The sequence below is a fragment of the Oenanthe melanoleuca genome, chromosome Z, assembly GCF_029582105.1.
Source record: "Oenanthe melanoleuca isolate GR-GAL-2019-014 chromosome Z, OMel1.0, whole genome shotgun sequence".
Classification (NCBI taxonomy): domain Eukaryota; kingdom Metazoa; phylum Chordata; class Aves; order Passeriformes; family Muscicapidae; genus Oenanthe; species Oenanthe melanoleuca.
Window position 1 is genome coordinate 51,714,139 of NC_079362.1, and position 22,762 is coordinate 51,736,900.

Here is a 22,762-nt window from a genome sequence, read left to right on the forward strand (position 1 = left end):
GCAGCATTGAAGCTTCAGTTATTCTTCTGTTAGAAGAACTTCTGCATATACTGTTGAAGGACAGAAAAATGCAGTGTATCATGATCACCCCTCTCTCAAACACTGTCATTCTAGCTCAGGACTGATGTCCCAAATATACCCTTTGCCATATTATTTGCATGTGCTCAGTCTCTAGCAGTTAAATCTCTGTAAAAAGTGAGTTTGCATAGCAGTTCTGAGGTGAATTAGTCACAGTGTCTATATTACTATTTATGGTCAGTATAATTTTTTCATAATTTCTACATGTATTTTCTCAAGAAGTTAGCTTACAATTTGACAAACCTGACAATATAGAAATATTCCCAGAGACAACATCTGCATACATACATTTAAAAATTACTTTTAAAGCATTTTAAAAGTGTTAGTTTTTTTAACATACTGCAGAAAAATTCATGACCTAAGAGCAGCAGATGGTAGTAGTATTTTGTTTCTATATTCACACAGTCTACAAAACTGATTAGATTCTGAGATCAGAAAGAAAAATATATAACGGCATGATATCCATCTCATATGTAATATGTGCCATAGGCTTTTACAGAGATTCTTGCATTAAACCATACCTACTAAATTAACTAGAATGTCACAAATAAATAACAGAGGATTCATTTATGTGTTTATCCTAATACTTCTTTTATTATCTCTTTAGAGCTATAGATTGCTGGTCTGTATTTTATTTGATTTAATTAAGCAGCTGATGATTCTGTTAGGGACTGGAAATTATAAAAATGTCATCAGAAGCTTCTCTGCACAGAGAAGTCAAGTCCTCCCTTGGTCTTGTGCTTTATCTGTAAGCTTGTTTAGTTTGTGTAGGGCAGGCTTTCCACATCTAGAAAATCTCTTGTGGTTGGACGGCTTTTCAGTTTGTCGAGAGAGTTTTTAAACTGTTGATACCTTCGCTGGTGGTGTGTCTACTAATGGTTTAAATTCAGTGAAATACCCCACAGGGTGCATTCTGTTACATATTGCTTTAGTTTAGCCAAAGCTTGCACTTCAAACCACTGCTTTGCATGATTTGGTTGTTTCAGTTTTTATCTACAATCCTTAAATTCCCTTATATTGCTTTATAGCATAAACATGATCCAATTCTTTAATTTTAAAAGAGTGATCATAAATCTAGTGATTTAAAAGTATATTTGTCTACAGCCTGATGTCCTCATTTACCACCCCAGCAACATTTGTAACCTGCTATGTTTTCATTGCATCTATAGAACACATCCTGAGAGATGCTGTTAGTACTCGTCTGAATGATACTAGATCTGCTGTTTCTGTTTGAGATCTCTTGGCTCACTAATTTTAGAAACCTTCATTGTGGACTGAATTATATTCATTAATTTGCCTCATATTTCACATTTCTCAACTTTTATGTACCTAACGCTGTCTTGTTTGCATACAGACACTTTTTGTAACCACACCTCTCAAGGAAAGAATAAATATCCTTTGTCTTTCCAAGCAGTAAAATATCTTTCAGAACAGTTGTATTGCTATGGAAGTTGTAAAACAAGTAGAAATTTGGTGGCATAGGTCTTCTTTTGGGTGAGGCCTTTCAGAGAAGATGGAATCCTTCATCTCACTGTCATTTCCTTAACATGCTGTACTGAATTTTGTATTAATGCTTCCATGTTAGCATGTTTTTGTACCTGTTTTTAACACACTTTAGTAAAAACTATGGGTTTTGCCTTTAACCCAGTTATTTTGTTCAGAGAAGGTGTTTTAGATTGCAATAGATTTTATTTTTTTCCCACATTAATTTTTCTATAAATGCATGTTTAGGATATTTAGATTAATGATATGAAAACTCTCTTGTTCAGTTACACTATCAGTATTTGTCAGGGTGCAAATCAGAGAGGACTTGTATGCTACTCAAGTATTCCCACGTTCTGTAAATGTAATTGCTTCTGCTTTCTGAAGACATCAGAGAGAATCAGTGTCATTCATTATTTTAAGTACTACTGCTCAAATTGAAGTTGCAGTGGAAAAGTTTGACACTTGTGAATAATGTGCTTGCAACCACTGCCTTTCTGCAGACATCTTTCCAAAAATATTCCTAAGCGCTTTTTAGGAGGGTACTCAGTTATTAGTTCAGCATCTTCTAGTACTTGATTGTGCTTGACAAACATGAACTAAGAATGAAACACTAAAAGAGGAAGGTCTGAATTCCTCTGAAGAAAATACTAATTTCTTTGTGAACTGGTTTTTGTCTGAAACATTTTGCACTTGCGGGTAGGCTATTTCACTGGAATTGGTGACTTTTACTTATTGCACACATCAAGCATGAAGACCTGAAACTTAAAGTATATTAATACAGAACAGTGTTGTATTCCTCACTTTCCTTGATCTTTTTGTTATTATTTTTAGTTCTTTTCACTAATATGTGAGTTTCATTTTTCATCATTTCTTTTGAGTTTTTCTTCTGCAGTTTTTTCAGCGTAAACTGTCAGCTGTTATTTAAATCTCATTCTGTTGAATGTGGATTATTTAATAGTCTGAGAAGCAAAACAGTCAAATACACTGTTTAAAATTAATTAATAATATTAAAGGGGAAATTGTGTGAATAAAATAAGCTGTGTATTTTGTAATTGTAAATTTTCTTTATTTTTTTTAATAGGGAGTGTCCAGATGCAGACTCAGTTGTAAGTAGACTTATTTCCAAAATAAATGCATATGCTAATACTATCAAACCCTACAATCTCATGAAATTTAACTTACATACAGTCCTTGCAATACATAATTTATTTGATAGAGGATTTAGTGTTTTCATAGCATCCTCAAAGTGTTAATTTTGTGCAGTACACGATCTTCAGCAGTATGTACAAAAGAAGTGTCGGTAATACATTTTTGTTTCAAAATAATTTTAGGTTTTAAGCAAGGTGTTTTCACTGCAAATATACATTACTGTCTTTTTCAGCTTACAGTTTTAATTCCTTGGCTAATTGATTCTAAGAAAGAATAACATTTAATTTGTTGTGGAATCAACTTTTTATAGACATATTCCTCTGCTTACTACTGTTTCTTATGAGAAATCCTTCTAATATTGATTGGGTTCTGCTTTACCACTGGCAATAGAGTGTAGGAATATACTGTTTAAAATATGGCTTTAGATGCAGCATTTCTAGATGCACTTTATTAATGATCTAGTTTTCATTATTTCAAAATTCTGGTTTTCATGTTAGTTAAGTCTGTGATATGTCTTACAAGCTTTTAGTTAATTCAGGTAAGTGACCATTTCAAATTAAATTAAGTATGTTCATGATTTTTTATTTTCTTAATTTAGTCTTTTCTTTTTACGCAAACATGTATATTCTCTTGAATTAATATATAACAAAGATTATAACCCCCTATAGCTATATTTGGAAAAAATTTACAGAGTAATCTCAGTGATTTTCTGTAGACTAATTTGTTTTTTGTTCATTCATTCATTTAGGTGGCAATTATATTGTGCAATTTAAGTTTTCGAGTTCACTTATTGTGTGGATTTCTAATTTTTATTTGGTAACTAAGAGATTTTAGTACCTAATATTAAAACTTGTTTTGGGAAACTTGATTTGAAACATCTAGTAAAACTATCCTTCTAAATGGGGAAAAGTAACTTTTGCCACATAAGAGAATAAGATGTGTAATACCAAATGTGTAATTCTTGCCAAGACAGTTATTTTGTATTTAAATAAAATAACATTTTATTACATTTAGAAGAAAGTAACAATATAAGCTATCCTTATAATTATCAGGCTTCTCATGGAAGTAAAATCATTTGACTGTTCAAGTTGAGCCATTGGAGTGAACCAGAATGGGATTTGACTTGAAATGTTCGGGGTTTTGCTTATTTTGTTCTGCATGTTTTTTGAAAACAGTTATTTCGAAAGGCTCAGCTATAAATTGGTTTGACATCTTTCTGGCTACATGAGGCACACCATATAATCATCTAGGTTACTTGTTGACACTGTTTTGGTTTTTTTTCGCCCGCTCAGCATTTTATGACCGCATTTGGAAATTAAAATTTGGTCTACAATTTCTGCTTGCTTTTTTCAAGGAAAGTAGCATTCTATATAGTGATAAAAATGCTTTAATATCAGAAGTTATTACTGTAATTCTAGTGAAAAAATTTATATGAGATTCATTTCACCCCTTACAAACAAGCAGTTCAAAGTGCTTTAATGTTTTAAGGTTGGAGTCCTCTTCTGAAAGGTCTCATATCAAATATTTTTGATTTTTTTTGGCTTTTACTTCTTGACTTCCTTTTTGTTTATTTTTTCAAAACTGATCTAAATATTTTAAACAGTCTTATCTAGGAGGATTTGTTTTATATGGATAATTGCAATAAATTATGCATTTCAAGAAATTGAACTTGGAAAACTATTATTAAAAAAACAGAAAAAAATTAAAGCAATTATAATTTGTGTTTGATTGCTAGGAAATACTGAGGAATGGACCTCAGAAAATTCAGCTTCAGATATCCCAGTTACTTTATCAGTTTTGGTCACTCACAGAAAACCTGTCTGGCATATATATAATTAATATGATAATTTTTTAAAAGGTGGCTTTTGTTTATTTGCATGAAAGGAATGTAAAAGATAATACTTTTCAATTACATATAAATATAAGCACCAAGGTAAAAATATTGCAAATTTTCGAGATAAGGATGTAAAAAAACTGATTTCTATGCATGATACACCAGTTCTGTGTACTACTGTGGATCTTTGAACATTCTATTTAGTAAATATCATGAAAGGTTTTTCACTAATCTAAAATGTGTAATACAGTCTATCAAACTTGTATTCTTTGTTTCCAAATACAAAATGCTGAGATGGGTCAAAAATGTCTTTTGTCCCAAAATGGATGCTTTCTGTGGTAAGACAGATCTGCTTGCACTCATCCTGTTTGTAGCTGGCAGATTATATACACTGGAAAATAAATTAATAAATTGTTAATTCCTGTAAATATTCTTTTGTAACTGCTGTAAGAGGTTTTCTCGTGCTCATGGGTAGGCAGCTGTGGACTGAGAACTGGTATTTGTTAAAAAGGTTGACCACTTCAATAAGCAGTCTCTGTTTAAATATAATATCTCATGCGATTTAAAATTCTTGAGTTTTTTATATGTCAGTCTATAGTGTAACTTCCATTATGCTAAACCTTGATAATTAAGAATAAAAAGTGTATGCACTGGAAAAAGATATCAACTAAAAACTGACTCTGTATGGGGGTTTTCCCTTAGAACATTTTTCTAAAGGCTGAAATGTCTTGTTTCCCATGAGTTTGCCGTGTCTCTAGAGATGTTCTCTAGGAAGATATGAGGTCTAAAAGAAACTTTTATTTCCGGGAAATATTTTACGAGGTTTCACTTGTGTCCAGCAAGATCTGAACTGGGATTGCAGCCCTTCCCTTGGTTGGAGTGCTTGCTGATCTCTTTCTTCTACTTCACTGCCTATTTTCATGAAGACTGTAATAATGTAATTATCTTTGAGTTCTCTGTTCTTTCTGTCAAATCCATTTGAAATTGTCCAGCAAGTTCAAAAGTAATTAAGAAGGGAGTCACAGATGTACAGAACAACATGCTGAAAGTTTTTTTCATGGGAAACTGAAATGCAAGCACATACTAAGCAATCTAAAACTTTTCATTAACTTCTTCACATATGAGTGTAGCATAATTACAGTTATATAGAATTATAGACCATTTTTATTGTTGGGGACTGGTTGAATTTGGAACCATCAAATTCTGAAAAGTGCAACACAAGTGTAACCGAATATTTAGTGAAGTTCAAGTATTTTTCCTTATTTGCATTTCACAGCAATTTGTTCTGGCATATTTCAAATAGCTGCTACTGAGGACAAGGCTTTCTATCATAGCACAAGAGAGGAACACTTTGAATACCCATTTTCCTTTCTGCATTTCTAACAATAGGAGAAACTGACTGTCTACTCTCTTCTTCTGTGTCTTTTGGGTTAATAGGCACCCTAAGGAGAAGAGGCCAATATTATGCCTCTGTCTTAACCTAAGGATATGCCAGAGTCAAATTTACATCTCAAATATGTCAAAAGTGGAAAGGCTTTTTGTTCTCTTGTTCCAGCCTATGAGCTTCAGCTGCTTACTTGCAGTTCTCATCTGGATTACAGGAAGCCAGTTGAGTTCTGGCAGAAAAAATAGAGTGGCCTATTCAGCTGCACTGCATCTTGAAGCACACCCTCAAGAAAACTTGCTAAAGAGCTCTCATAACCAGTGTTGTTATCCCAGGAGAAGAGAAAATATAAAGAAATCAAACTGGAGCATAGTGAAGGTTCTTTGCATCTTGACTGATAACCAGCCTGTCCGCAGCGCTAGTGTTGCAGTGGAAGGGCCAAATGAAGTAGCTAGGCTGCAGTGCTCCATATGTTCCTCCCTTGTCCTTTGTATGTATCCCAGAGACACTAATGACATGATGATGATGTGGCTTATTGGATGACAGATGGGACAGAGCAAGGAAACTGAAATAAATTATTCAGATTAAATTATCAAATTATTTAGTTTACCAAAACTGAAAAAAATGTGTTTTATCAATAGAATGCTTCTTATACAGGAAATTTTATTTTATTTATCAAGGCCTTATGTTTTATTTCTTTGAAAAATTATTAACCCCAGAAAGCTTGTAGAATATGCCAAGGCAAAGACAAAGGTACACAATCTAAGTTCCTGGCATATGTTTAAATCTATGTGATCTCAATTAATGCATTACAACTGCAAACACAGGGAAAACTTTTATAGCTACATCTTTAATTGCTTTTATAGCTACATCTTTAATTGATTTAACAGAACCTCAGAAAGGCTTTCTGGAAGTCCACCTTTCCAGTTGCTTCTGCAGAATTCAATTCACATGCATAATGAGGTTGTTGGGAGTTTTTTGACTGCAAAGACCACTACACATTTGCATAGGGGACTAAAGCAGACCTCTACATCCTCCTGTTTGCAAAGATCGTCTTGTGTGTTGAAGTTCAAAAATTCTACATGTAGTCATGTAGGTTGTGAACTTAACCTCTGATTAGCATGGTAGGCAAATCAGGTCTTATTTGTGTTGTGTGCCTCATAGTTAAGATACATGGTTATCCATACCATCATATATAGTTCTGTAATTGTAGGAGTGTAAAAAGGGAGTAAAAATTAGTCAGGTAGATGTAAATGTCTTTGTTAGCATCTGATTCATGTGTATGCATCTCTCTCATGTTGCTGTGTTTTACTACCACTGTTATTAAATGTAGATTTCCAAATGAAATGTTGGTATTTCAGAAAGCAGAACATTCACCAGTTCAACCATTCAAAATATTAAGAACAGCATTTTGAAATTACTGCTTAACTTTAAGATTGTTGGGTACCATTTTGCTTGTGTGTGACACAATTTGCCTTTCTCTATACAAAGGTATATCAAGTATCTCTTCCACCCATTTTTTACATTGGTTTACAAAAAAATATAAATTCAGTATCTAATTAATTAAAGCAGCTGCTAACAGTGATCATAAATTGGCACAAGAATTATCTGAATTACTGACATGGCTGTAAATACAAAGCAAATTATTTATTTGTGTATATGATGTTTGGAGTCAGATGTTTGAAATTACATGTATTTAAATTTTAGATATAGGAAAAAGATATAAATTAAGTTTTCTATACAGGGTTTGAAAAGTGGTAAAATAGAGTAGCTGAAAGAGAAGGAAGGAGTTTCTTCTCCTATGTTCAGAACTTAAGCCGTACAGTCTCCATCTCTGTTATGTACATGAAGTTGTGAAAACAGACTGCATGCTAAAGGGCTGTTTCTGAGAAACAGATGATTCAAGTATGTTACCAAAATGAAAAATAATTGTCATGAATCTATTAAGAAAGAAAGCTAAGTACTTTAAGATTTTTGTGCTTTATCGTAGAGATTATTTAGTAATTTAAAAATCATATAAATGAAAATAACTTCTACAAATTAAGTTCTCTCACAATTTTATATCAAAGTATTCAGTTTTGCCAGCTATGTGTATGCTTTGTTAACCCAGTAGTAGTATCCTTTACATATATGGCCCAGTTGTAAGAAAAATATATATTCAAAGATTTTTATTGATTTTCAATTCATCTTGACGATGAATGATCCTGATCTATGGAAATTTACCTGGTGTGACAGCTAAATTGATTTCAGAATTCAGAACTTGCAGTATTACAAGAAAATATATTTACTCCATAGCTGTATGTTTTTGTTCTGTTTACTTTGATGTCAAGTTTAATTAGTGGTTTTTGGTATGTAAAAAAGGTCGGCTTGAGGTCAAGCGTAGCTAAGGACCTTGATTTGAGCAAGCAGAGCTGAAGTATTGGATCGTGTGATTGTACTCTTACTACTTTTTTGTTGTTGTATGTATGTATGTATTTATTTATTTATTAAACAATTAGTAGCGAAGTCTAGATCTTACACATATTTCAAGAAATTACACCTATATGATATATATTAAGGCTAGAGAGCTTAAATATTGTTTTTTGGCCTTAGTTTGATGCAGTATTTAATTTGGTACAGTCTTACATCTATACAGGACTGTATTTCTTATACTTTTCTTAGCAGAAAATTTGATCTATGTGTAAGTTCCATTTATTGCAGAAATGCTAAATTTAGGGCGCTGTACGGAGGAGAATCCTTCTTAGTGAATTATCATCCCATTTGTGATATCTGTAAAAGATACAGAAGGATAACCACATTTTAATCATTTTAATATGTGTGTTCTGTACTTCAAAAGCTATTCAGAAATATTCTCTTTAAACTTGGCTTCAAATTTTATCTGGAGTCATGAGGTTCCTTTCTTGTCCACTTGAAATCACCAGTGTAAGTAATTTTGTTATATCTCTTGACTTCTAACAAATAACATTTTGGCCATACTGTCTATACATATCTGTTGGTCAAATTGTTTCCCAGTACCAGCTTTCTGATAGAATAAATTGATGCTACACTAGAATAAATCACTTATAAATATATATACATGTTCTAATTTTTATAATATATTAGTAATTGCTGAAATCACTTCATTTTTAAGACACCTTGGTTGTGGTTTTTTATGATGAATTTACTGAGACATTAAGCAGTTCACATGCACTGCTTATGCATACAAAGTTGTGAGTGGATTTTTTGGTTCTGAGTGGGGAAAGTATCTACATATCCATGGTTATCCCGTATATGTAGCATACATGATGTGGGGGGTTTGTGCATTTTTAAAATTTAGATTATCTTGGAGACTTGTTTCTCTCTGCCCCAAAGTTTTTTTAATGAAACTATATGCTTAGCTGACAATTATAAGTTATTTTAACATCACTCTTTTCAATTTATGTTTAACTGCCTGCAAAAACAGAAAAGCAGAACTTGAGTTCCTAGATACTTATAGGCTTTGAGGATTCAGGATAATGTTGGAGATGTGTAATGGAAAACTTGGGAATAAAATTTTGAACACCTGTGTTGTGGATCTTCTTATCGGAAATAGCAGTGCAGGCATACTACCTTTTCAAGGGGGAGAGGAATTTGCAAACTGTGCTTTGGCTTGCATACTTAAATATTGACTAGTACTTAACGAAAGGTTTTGCCTCTGCGCCATCAGAACATCTTGTGTCTTAGCTGAGAGCATAAAAATTGGGAAATTTTTCTGAGGTCAAGGGAATTGTATCCTAATCTAACTCAGTACTAAAGCTAAAATAATGTTGATTTCTGTCTGTTGATTTTTGATAGAGTAATTGATTAGTAATTAATCAATTTGTAATTCATTAGTGATTGATTAGTATAAGCAGTTGCATTTCAAATTTGCCAGTTTTCACAGGAAATTTAAAGCTTCCTTTGTTACATTCTGTGCTGAGGTATCTTGTCACACAACTTCTGAATAACAAATCATAACTTCAGTTAACTGTAATGATATTGAATAAAAATCACTTTTGTGAGTTGATGCAATTTTAATTTGTCAATGATGTAAAATTCAGTCTGATATAAGAATGACATGCGTTTTAGTTATTTATCAATAGCATAATTTTTGTTGTTATTTTTAGAACTTTCCTGATGTAGATGATGAAGGATACAGCATTAAACCAGAAGCAACACAGGATATCCTTTTTGCTATTATTGTGCCAAGTTATTTGATGTTACTACAATTCTTTGGAGAGAGGATGTATTGACTTAAGAGTTAATGAAGAAGAATGACATTTATGCCTATGTTACAAGCTTGTATTCTTACATTAATAGCTTTTGTAAAATGAACTATATTTTTTCTTGGATGTGTATGTGCAAGTGGTAAAGATTGGATTAGATCAGCTATCTTGGGAACTTTGAGAGACAGTAAAAATGAAAAGCAAAAAAATAGCCAGATCTAATGCAGATCCAAAATTCTATGCAGATCTTTTTCCTTGAAAAGCTCCGAGAATTTATAAAGTTTGCTAACTAAAGCGTATTGAATGGTTATCTGTTCTATACCTGCACCCACACATTTTTTTTGTAGCACTAAAGCAGTGTAGAAATAGAATTTCTGTTACTTAATGAAGTCATTACACCACATGCTTTTTCCAGTTGATGCTTTAGCTTTTACTGTCTTTTTAATAATATTTTTCATATACAAAATAAATTTTGTTCTGAGTCACCTTCATGGAGGCTCAAGATTTCTCTCTGTCATTCACCTGTTGCTTTAGAGGAAAATTTTTGTCTATTTTTTTTCCTACCTCCGTAGAGGAAAGTTCTACTTCAGAGCTTGGAATAGTTACCATAAATCTAAGCAAGCCTAGTATGTTAGCAAGATAGCTAATTTTTGGAAATGTATTCACTGAATTTTCTGGGTACTGCAGATAAAAGATGAATTTAGGCTGTACCATTACCTTAAGTTGCAAAAACTTTTAGGCAGTTCATCATCATAACTTTGTTTTCATATTTTCAGAATATGCCTCTGTTGCCCACATGGAAGAGTCATGAAACAATAAAAGCAGTTGGGGTTATCTCATTTTTACAAAATTGATATAAAAGTGACAAACTTTTATCCAGTTCTAAGAGGACTATTATTTCATGGTTTGCATGTATTTCTGAAAGTGAGAGAGAAGTGTACACTGTTCATCCTTATGATCAATGATTCATCTAGACATCCTCTTTTTTGTTATCTTTTTTGTTGTGAAACAAGTGGAAACACATACATTCATTGAAAAATATCCATGAGGTCAGTGATAACTTTCAAGACAAGAAATCTTTTGATGAAATTAGAATTACTTTTCTTTGAAACTTTTTCTGTAAATGCTTCATTTTGAAGGAAGAGATAGGCGTAAGATGAAGATATTTGGCTTATTCCTCACCACAACTTCTAGGTCCTTTCAGGTGAAAAGGATTTTGAATGTCTTTAGGGTTCAGGTTTAAAACTTCATTAGGGAATAGTTTGAAGGAATTTAAAGCAAATGTCTGTCATATTTTCAGGTGAAAATAACAGAACTGACTTAGAGAATGTGTACACTTCTTCCAGGTGGTACAAAACTTTTGTGTTTCTGTAGAGGGAAATTTCTGAATTTTGCTTGCCAAAACAAATGCAGTTTTTAAGACTTAGCTTGGGCCTTGCAGAGTTTTTCTTCAGTGTGGCTCCTGTGCGTATAAAGAGCTGCTTATTTTTCTTATTTTGGGGGCTGAGATGTCATTGTAATTCCTTTTTATCCAATGATGGCAATATTTTAGGCAGCTGACATTGTTCAGTTTACTGTGCAGCCTTCTGTTTAACTGGCATCCTTTCTTACAAAATTTTCACTGCCACACCATAAAAGGAGCAGGTAACAGTGGGTCCTGCTCTTTCCTTCACTGTTTATGTTATGTTATGTACAGATACCACGGGCTCATTAAAGAACTTAGGCTTTTCTTTTCTATTTGGTTTAAAAGATTTCTACATTTTTCATACATCTGTTAGAATCCCTGTTGGAGTCCTGTTAATTATAATTTTACATGCAGAAATTGCTGTTTTAGAATCCTAAATTTAATCTCATGCCTTCGAATATGCAGTTTTTCAGTTATATGGCAGTTACTGCCATTCTTCAGCCATATGGCATCATGTTTTTCTGAACAGAATTATCATTCTGAAGATAAATGGAATAAACCTGTAAATTTTAACTGTGAGTTGTGAATTTTGGAGTGGATGTATGTAAGTGCACAAAGAGGACACTTAATATGAGTATTTTGTGGAGAAACATTATGAAGCAGATTAAGCAGATGACTGAGGTATTTCTACCTTAACTGAGAAAAACATACCAAAGAGAACCATTTCTATTCATCCAGTGATTCTGACTCTGAAGATGATGAACCCAGGAGGTTCCATGTGGAAATAAAACCTGTCCAGCCAAATAACAACTCTCAATATACTATGCCTTCTTTGGATGAGTTAAAAGTATCCATAGGGAACATTACTCTTTCTCCAGCAATATCTGTAAGTTTTTTGTTCCTTGTATTTTTGATGTGTAGAAAAGTGGTAAAGAAAATGTAGTGTTCAGAATTTATTCTAGGTTCAATAACTCTTTTCTTGTGCACTAGGTTATTTTTGGTACACTTTATATTCCTATATATTTAGACTGCACTTTTATATTGCAGTATAACACTAAGTACTTTTCTCGTATTTAAACTTTCCTGTGAGTCTTTTGAGTGCTTGGTTCGTGTCTTTGTGCTCTTGACACCATAAGATACTCAATTACATTTTAGAGTTAGCTGGGTGTTGCTTTTAACATAATTTGCTAATTAGTTTGCGCTAACATAGAAGTCTTTTAAAACAGATTATATAATGAGGATACATGTAACATTTGCAGTGCAGCTTTATTGATTTTTCCTGCCAATTCATGGAATAATCTTTGTACCACCAGATGATAAATAATATTAGGGTATGCTAGTACAGTATTCAGATCAGAATAACACTAGTTCTGATATTAAGGAAAAGAGTGCACATAACATTTTAAAATAATAATTTTTCTCTTTTTTCCCTCACCTCATTTTGAAAGCAGAGGCACAGTCCTGTAAGTAGAGAATGGCTTTTTATTTGCATTTGCATTTAAAACTAAGTAAGTGTAGTATGTGAGGGGACTTATTGGGGAAACATGAGGAATGTTTTGTTTCATCTATACTGTATGATAGGCTGATTCATTTTCTGTCCCGACAGTAAAGAGATTTAAAAATGCTGCTCCCTTTGTCAGCTCTATAGTATTTATTCCTTCATTTTCATACTGGGAGGCAGGTGTGCACAGGTTATTCTGTCCAGGCTCATGTTCCATGGTCTCCTGCAAGCTCATGACGTTTTTGCCTGGCATTGAAAACAAAATATCTCATTGGAAGTTGAGTGGAAATAAGAACTCTGAGACTATTAAGTGATTTATTTCACAGTAGAAGAACTCATTCCTAATTTTTTTTTTCTTGTTTCAGGCACAAATGAATCAAAATTCGTCCAGTAAGTGAATCTTTTAGCCTGTTAGTTTTTCAACATAGAATGAAAGAAAATCTCTTTTTTTTTTTTTTTTAATTGTTGGAGCATAAACTTCTTAAATCTGTATTTTAAATTAAACAAAATATTTTGCTTGTTAGTTTTATATAGTTCTTCCTTATCTATGTACTTGGCTGTTCCCTGTTGAGGAGATGAAATAAACCTGTATCTGACAGTAGTGAGAAACACATCCAGCTGCCAAAGGGGTTACCCCATAGAAAAAACTGCTGTGCAAGTTCGTGAAACCCTTCCACCTGCTCACGTTTAGTATGATCCACAAACCAGCAAAGCATATCGTGCGTATGATGTAAAATACCAACACAGAGGATAGAGCATTCGATTCTATTATTCAGGGTTGGGGGGTTTTTGCCAGTGGGAAACCAGGCCAGATTAGCTGAAGGACAGTATTGATGTAAACTGTATAATTCAAGGAGGAAGTTTCCTTATGAAGGGCACCTGTGTAGTCTTCTCATATTTCAGGAATATCTAAACTTATCAGAAATACTATATTTTCTTTTTTCCATTTTAATAGTAATTTGTTTTGAACTGCCAACATTAACTATCTTTTTACAATGAAAATTAAATTTTTATTCTGTATTTCACACTTTTAGTGATAATATTGTGTCTTTTTCGTAGGTGAAGAGTTAACAAAATCAAAACTTTCTGCTCCAGCTACTGAGTAAGTTAATTTAAAATTCTACCAAATGCTATTTTGCAGGAATTTGGGGATTTTTTTCTAATACATAGAAACTCATTAGAAATGACAGCTGAGTCCTGTTTTAAGTTGTACCTCTATTGCATTATAAGACTAAATGTATCAATAGATATTTCCATTTGTTTTCCCCTTCTAATACATTTGATATATTGTGATCAATCTCAGTTGATATTTATAATTAGATGGCTACAAAATGTTTTTAAATATGACAGATTTAGTTTCTATCCAAGAGTGTTCCATGGTAAAGTGTTTAAGATAGCAAAACACAAATTTACACTGATCTGCATACATTGCTTATGTGTATATATGCTGAAGTAAATGAATTTGAAGATGTAGGTCTCAAAAATTACAGTTGTTTAATTGACATTATGGCGTACGTCCACACACAAATTTTCACCAAGGTGTTGGCTAGGATAGTCTCCTTATGTGTAAATCAGTTCTTTGACCTGCAACTTTTGACTAATTATTTTATTTTTAGATACAAAGACTAATATAGACTTACTTATCAAATGTTTTTATCATATTATTGAGGGTTACATAGTGATAGGACTAGGAGGTGTAGCTTTAAACTGAGAGTAGTTTTAGATTAAATATATGGAAGAAATTCTTTACTGTGAGGTCTGGTGAAACCAGATATGGAACCAGGTCACCAAGAGAAGTTCTGGGTGCCCTGTCTCTGGAAGTGTTCAAGGCCAGTCTGGAAGGGGCTTTAAACAACCTGGTATAGTAGATGCCAGCATGGTTGGAACAGAATTTTTAAAGATGCCTTCAAATCCAAACTATTCTGTGATTATTATAGTTATTACATTATCAAACTACTACTGAAGTTTGTGATTTTTATGAATGCGTAAATCTTCCATTTCTATTCAAATTTTAACTCTTAATATAGAAAGGGGAACAGTGACTTCCTGGCATGGGATCCACTCTTCAGCACTTCTCTTGAATCATCCTCTTCAGCTTCTTTGGCATCCTCATCCTCTTCAGGTAAAATATTTGATGGTAAAAATTGTGTTTGCTATGTTTCTGGATGTTCTGGTGGGTTTTTTTTTCAGTTATTGCAAGGGCACATGCTTTGTTGCATAAATGATAGAATTTTATAAAGCAATATACTGTCTTAGAAGTATTACAGAACTGAGAATGCAGCATATAAGGCTTTCAAGCTAGAGAGCAAGAGGGAAGAGGGAATGCTAGATACTTCAGGAATATTCTATCTTGTTCCTGCCTTTTTTCATTGTCTTCTTATACTTACTGAATAATTGCTCGCCATCTAGAATGTAATCCTTTTTCTTCAGATGGTATGGCTGGGAGATTAAATGGAGGTTGTTGCAGCAACTGTGAGACAAGCTGAGCTTGCACAATGAATGGGGATGAATCTCTTCTTTCCAGGAAAGTCAACTGGGCTATGTAGTACAAAGGCACTGCAGAGCTTTGCTGTGAGGAACTTGTTTCCTGTAGGAAGGCATGATTCTGTTAGATGTGAAGGCATAATCCAAGGAGGGATGGATAAAAATGACAGGAGTGAGACATGAATTAAGCTGAGGTCCTGAAAGCAGTGATATTGCGAAAAAAATGATGGTGTGGAGTATATGGGAGATGGAGGGAGAGAGCACGTGTTGCATAGGAATTTTGGGCTGCAAAATATTAGAGTTGGCAAGCTTTCCTGAAACCCAGTCTTTGCAAAAAATAATTCCATGGTTCTTTTCAGTCTACCTGCTGTATGTCTTTACTCCAACATCTTAATTTTCTCTTAATGTTGACACTTTTCTCCTCCCATACACTTGAGAAAGGAAGTGTATTTGCTGATTTTTTTTTAAACTAAGTACTTGCATTCCAAAGGTTGCCTTCACTTCTTTGTTCATGATTATGGCTTTCTAGTGGTTTTCTTCTGTGCTTGATCATGCATATTGAAGAACAATAAGGAAGATTACATGTGACAATAGGAGAATTCTGAAAAACTGGTGTTATTTCTTGGCTTAAATAATGTTCTTTTAGCAGCAATCAGCATTACTTTGTAACACTTCAGATTTTAAGTAGAACTTCGTCTTTCACTACATATTCCTTAAAGGTTATGGTTTTAACAAATCTGGCTTAGAGAATTCATCATAATTTTCTCACCCTGACTTAATCAGTCTGTAGTATTGGCAATTGAATCCACCATGTGTGTGGTAACACATTTAAGAATAAATTCTAGAGAAAGATATATTACTGGAATATTCTGAAAAGAAACTGTGCTTTCTTAAATCCTCTGTTTTTATAGCTTTGGTCTGGTGTTGCAGTCTGCAGAGAAAGGCAGAGGGTACTTAAGTTGTTCTGGTGGTTGTAGTTATATTTGGGTGTCCATTGCTTGGATGGGAAGTGAAAGCAGATGAGGAAATCATCCAGCTCCTCCTGGCAGCAGAACTGTGGAGAAAGTAGTCTCTGGTTGATGAATAATGACAGAGATCCATAGTATCCTCTGTAGCTGTATCTGGCAAGGAATCATCTACCCAATTCCTCATACTCCAGTTTATTGAAATTGGTGCTATAGAGGGTCTTGTGGGCATAATTTAAGTTTAGATACATCTGTGCCTCGGCAAACTTTATCTGATAAATAATTATTTCAAGGATTGTAGGAGTTAACTAAGATATTTACATTAGTGAAATAATCTGTAGAATGAAATAGACAGTAAGTGTTCCAAAATACAACAAATTTCTAATACACTTGGGGCAAAAAAAATTGGATCAATGTAGGTCATGTTGTTTAAATTGAGTTCTAATGCTTTCTGAGTTGCAAGTTAGATCTAAAAGTTTTTTTAAAATACTTATCTGATTGTATTTTCCTTGAAATCAATGTTTATTCTTCAACTTGAAGGTTAGTAGTAAGATAGTGCTTAACATTTTTGAAAATCTCAATCCAAAATTTAAATGACATACATTAGTTGTGTGGAATACAGCATATGCCTCTTACAGTTTAAACATTTGTTGAACTAATGTGTAATAACTGTGTTAATCATTGAACACTTAAACTACCTTGGTATTGGAGCAGACAGTGGTTTATGCAGCACAGAAGTAATCTTTGGTCATCCATGAATAATCCCACTTTATTAGAAGTTTAAGCTAATTTTGTAATCTCGAACAAACACAACAGACATTTTTTTAACTATCTCTTGATATTTTAAAAATGCTTCTATTAGTTATCTTCCGTATTTTCATCCATTTGTACTTTTAAATTCTTTTTTAAATTTTAAACTCTTAACATCTCCACATTGTTTTTAAATAGCATTTATAGTAGTATTTTAAAGCCTTTGAATCATATTTAAAATATCTGCTAGAAAGGGAGAGCTGTGTTAAAATTTTTAATGTTTAGGTGAACTCAGAGAATGTATTTGTTTATGGCAAAAGGACCACTGCAGAGAGGACAACTGTACCTTTAATCTGAATTTTTAAATGTGTTTCTCTCTTTTTTTGATTTTGGTTGTCACTGCTGTTGCTCCTAGCTCTGCCAATCTGCAAGATATTGAGAATTGACTAACCTTGCATTTTCTGCTTTAATTGTCATCTAGAGCAACAGGCAACAGCAAGTGCAGGAAATACTTTTGGAAAACTCCTTTTTTCAGCAGTCAGAAGACTATAGGATGAGAGAGAAAAAAAAACTGAGATGGATGATGCCTCATCCATATTGTTACTCACTAGACACAGATTCCTACCGACAGAATAACTATCAGACAAAATCTTGTGACTCCATTGTCTTCATTCATTCACCTGAAAGCCAAATCTGTTGGACCTTCCTATTACAAATGTTAGGGCTAAGAGAATCAAAGTCTTTGGAAGAAACAGGATAGGTTTGATTAAACAACTTCGAAGGAAATTAAAAGCGGAAAGCTGTGGAGAGGAACCAAAAATGGAGTAGGATGCAAGAAGGAAAAAACAAAGATGAGAAAAAGTTAAATCACAACAGGTAGAAAGTAAGAGGAGTAAGGAAATTTGTGATAAATAGAGCCTTAAGTTATAAGGATCCTTAAGCAATAACTTTTTTTTAATGTACTAAAAAATTGAAAGTGACATGATTGGTAGTATGAATGAAGTACATATGTAATCTGACTGGCTTTCTCTTTCTTCTGTTTGTGAGTTTGGGGGATTACCTTAGTAGAGCAGTTATTTTTCATGCTGGCTAGTAATCCTTGTGCAGTGGATATTGAATACTTTTTTGAATTTTGAAATTTTTATCTTTTCATTGTCGGTCCTAGTTTCAATTCTTCCCTTTTCCTTCAGCTACCCTAACAGAGCACAATAGGAGCTCCTCCTCATCTACCACTGATTTGCCTGGGTGTAGAATATCTCAGTCTTTGCTTGGACACCAGACAGATTCTGGGTCTACAAGCCCATCCTCACCAGGCTTTGCCATTAGCACTTTGTACCAATCTGGTGTTACAGCAGCGCCATCAGGGAATACCAGTACTTTATCCTGTTTTTCACAGTCCCAGAGTCAGTGGATTTCCTTTGCTGATGAACTTCTTATGATTAGACACACAAGCACAGACAAGAAGGAGCCCCAAAGATTGCATTTTAGAAGTGAAAATGCCTGCCTTGCCTCTTCTGCTTTGCTTGGGAATTCTTCCAACATCTGTGCTTCTGAGGATCAAAGTGACCTTTTCAATAACTCTATATGCCATGAACAATTATTCATTGAAGAAACTTGCACTGCTGCTGAAATATCTTCTGCATCATCTTCAGCACTACTGGACTATAGTGTAGTGTCTTCTTGTGCTCATACAAATAAGGGTATGCCAAGCATGCATTCTATACTGCTCTTTGCTAATAACTGACTCCAAAAAGCAAACTTTGGATTCATTTTTCTTTTTTGCCATTATTGCTCAATTGATATTAAAATTAACTCATCTTCTTACTTAAAATATACTAAACTGCTTGTTAATACCAGCTGGTACAGTGAAGTAAATATTCAGCTTGAATTAAGAAGAAAATTCAAATTATTCACTTAAAGGCATTGCTTTCTCTTAACTGTGCAGTGTTGCTTTTCTAGAAATGGGAATGTATTTTTGTGGGATGTCAGACAGCAATGAGATCTCAAAGATTAATTAATTGCATTTCCAAAACCAATTCTTTTTACATACAAGCTTCCAAGAGTGATTGATATAAAATCACTTGAGAGCAGTGAGAAAGTCCATGATGCACTTTTAGATGTACATTTCAGGGTATCACGTGGCACTATTTTAAAATCACTTATGATTTGTGGTAACTCTTAAAACATGGCAGTTGTACAATAGGAACTTCTAGTAGAAATATCAGATATTCTACTCAAGTAAATAACTATGTATGTACAGTGCGATCTTTCTAATATTTTCTTAACTTTGCTCTCTTTCAGCAAGGCCCACCACTCCTCTTTCTGTGGGCACTATTGTACCCCCTCCAAGGCCTGCTTCAAGACCAAAGCTGTCTACTGGGAAACTTAGTGGGATTAATGAAATAGTATGTATTGATTATTATTTTTTGTTTGCCATTTTGACTTGATTTCAGATACACCATTCTTTTACACTGTTATAGTGGAATTACTTTCTAGGCTATGTTCAAGAAATCACATAAGCAGATTTTCAACATTGCCAAATAGGCATGGTAATAGTTTATGATAAGTATCTTATTACAAGAAGTAATTATTAACACAAGTACAAAGGTCCAAACCATAATTTTTGCATCAGTTGAGTATTTTTAATTGAGCAGATCAGTAATTTGATAATGAAAGATGCATAAGATTGAAGTTTTTAAAATGCAAAATACTAGTGAAGTTATTAACAAACCTTCCTTGATTTAGGGAAATCACCAAAGCTTTGAGAAATGAGTGGGGTTTTTTACAGTTGTATATTGACAGAAGTAGCCCTGTTGTGACTTCTCCCTGCACTTGGTGCTGGTTTGTGGAGAAGGTAGGTGGCAGATCACAGAAGTTGCCTGTGAGGATAGTGAGAAGTTGTGCACTGTCTGTATGTGCCTGCAGTACGAGGTCACCTGCTGATAAGGAATGTGGTAAAGAATGCAAATAACCAAACAGCGTATCAGACTAGGCCATGCCTAATTTCCTCTGTAAATATTAGTATTCTGCAGTTTCATTTGATTTCCTGACTTGGAAAAATGTTCCTGTGGAAAAATCCTTTTACTGACTTTCAAAGTAGCAAGATACTTTCACCAAATTCTTAGTACAAACAAAATTCTCATCAGCTTTGACAGAATTGATAAGATATTTTCAAACTTTTTAGCTTTTCTGTAGGATCAGAACAGAGTTAGTTTTGAAATTTCTTTTTTCTTTCCTATATAGAATTGTAGTGATTGCTCTTAGCCCAAGGAGTCTGTTCTTCATGTTATCATAATTAAATATGGTACTGTTCTGCTATAAAGTATGATCTTGAACACTCATTTCATACTGTTGCTTTTGAAATTTCCTATAATCTGGGTACAAGTAGATGGTTGTCAGTTGTCTTCATTATATGAAAACATTATATTAACTCCTTTTACAATTCTCCTAGTCTCTATCAAAGCAACAAGTGCAATGGAATGGGGAAGAAAAAGTTATTGTGATATCCCATCCTTAGGGGGAAGGAAACACCCCAGATTCACAAATGGTAGTGGTCAAAAGGAATGACTAAAGTCAGAGGGTCTACAAAACTCACAAAGCTTTACTATTAAATTATTTTATTAAATTATGCACTGGAAATTGGTATGTTAGTCCCTGACCTTCTGTATATGCATATGACTGTGGGTTCAGGATAAAGAGGTAGAATAGAAAAGGAAGAGGTATAGGAATATATGAAATAAACAGCAAGAGTGAGAGAGAAGTGGGGAAAGAGAGATCAGTCTCTGGTTCAGCTGATGAAATGTCCTGGAGGTATCACCTTGTTTGGGGTATATTTTTATAGACACGTTTTCCCCACCTTAGAGCTAAGGTTCTTGTTTTCTATGCAAATTGATCATCATGCACAGTTCATTCTTTTAGACCTTTCTGGAATACAGTCAGAGGGCTTTGGGTGTTGTGCATGGTCTTGATCCACCCTCCCTACAGTCCATGCCCACTTCTCTGTCTCATTCCTGCACTTGAGCTGTACCTGTACTTGTGCTTATATGCAGGAGCCAGAATAGGATGTTTGTCATGAAAAAGTGCTGCCTACCACTGCACAGCCCCTTCTCCAGCCACATCTTGTTCTTTTTCAATTTGTTATTACCAACAATCCTTGGTTATTATCAGCAGACCTTGCCTGTTAGTACCAATAGCCCTTGCTTATTAACAACGATCTGGGTTATTACCAGCAGGCCTTGTCTATTAGTACCAAAAATCCTTGGTTATTACCAACAGTCCTTGATCATTAGCAACAGTCTTTGTCTGTTGTTACCATCAATCTTTGGTTGGTTCCACAGTTCTGCAGATACCAGTGTTTCAGACATACACATTAGCCCTTTATCTCCTGGGATTCTACAGTTATCCTGCCAAAATGATGCTTCAGGGATTTCAGCACCTTTCAGATAGGTTAATCCCAGCATGAGCATTAGTTAAATACCTTAACAGTTAAGTGTATCCTAAAACCATCCAGAGATTTAAAGTGGAAGAGACTTTTAAGTTCTCTTGGCGAACCTGCTCAAAAAATGGGCTGACTTCAAAACTGTATCAGGTTGCTCATGCACATGCTGAGTTTTGAAAATCTTCAGAATGGGAGATTTGACAATCTGCCAATCTGGCAGCCTGTCCCAGGATTTTACTGCAAGGTTGCAAGGACTTTTTTCCAGCTGGCACTTCTTTGCTGTAGCTCTTGCATCTCTTGGAAGAGCCTGACACTGACTTCTTTGTATGTCCCTTTTTACCTACCAGGAGACTGCTAATAAATCCCTTCTTAGGCTTCTGTTTTCCAGGCTGAAAAAACCCTGGTCCTATAGCCTATTCCTCTCTTGCTCCTGTATTCCAGTCACACCTATTTTAGTTGTTCTCTGCTTCCAATTCATTAGTAGCTCTGCTTTAGCTCTCTAAATCTATATTTGCCACACATACACAGGGCTGTAGTCTTAGTTTCTGATACTATCTTATATTATTATTATTGACAGGCTGTTGCATATTCAAATATATTAGACTTGACTCTGTATTAGACTCTGTCAAAAAAGACTAAAATCTATGAAATAATGGAATTTACTCCAATGAAAAATACAGGTTCTCTGTTTTACACTAAAAACTAGGGTAGATAAAACATTAAAGAAACCATGTTGAGAAACATGAAGTTGATTAGCACATGAGATAAGAACTTTTCTATTTGCAATATTTTTTTCATCAGTTTAAACCCACTTTATATTATATTCTTGTGATCTCTTTTGTTCAGCCTAGGCCATTCAGCCCTCCATTGACCTCTAACTCAAGTCCACCTCCAGCAGCTCCTTTGGCACGTGCAGAGAGCATTTCTTCTATATCCTCTTCTGCTTCCCTCAGTGCAGCAAATACACCTACAGTTGGTAAGTTAATTAACCATTTTATCTTACTTGAGAAATAGCACTACTTAGCCACTAGGTTGCACCTGTTGCGAGAGCCATTGTTGCAGTTAG

General features: G+C 34.1%; 1 protein-coding gene across 3 annotated transcripts in view; it reads left to right on the forward strand.

Moving 5' to 3' along the window:
• The window catches only part of FCHO2 (FCH and mu domain containing endocytic adaptor 2), an 82,019-nt gene that overhangs the window by 41,943 nt on the left and 17,314 nt on the right, over positions 1 to 22,762 (forward strand). The window contains exons 11-19 of one of the 3 annotated variants that reach the window (XM_056514474.1): positions 2,645 to 2,669; positions 10,055 to 10,109; positions 12,266 to 12,444; positions 13,007 to 13,021; positions 13,425 to 13,449; positions 14,119 to 14,161; positions 15,087 to 15,181; positions 19,560 to 19,663; positions 22,543 to 22,672. In XM_056514474.1, the coding sequence (XP_056370449.1) occupies positions 2,645 to 2,669; positions 10,055 to 10,109; positions 12,266 to 12,444; positions 13,007 to 13,021; positions 13,425 to 13,449; positions 14,119 to 14,161; positions 15,087 to 15,181; positions 19,560 to 19,663; positions 22,543 to 22,672 (671 nt within the window). The remainder of the gene's footprint in view (positions 1 to 2,644; positions 2,670 to 10,054; positions 10,110 to 12,265; positions 12,445 to 13,006; positions 13,022 to 13,424; positions 13,450 to 14,118; positions 14,162 to 15,086; positions 15,182 to 19,559; positions 19,664 to 22,542; positions 22,673 to 22,762) is intronic. The other 2 variants (XM_056514475.1, XM_056514477.1) reach the window with 2 other exon arrangements.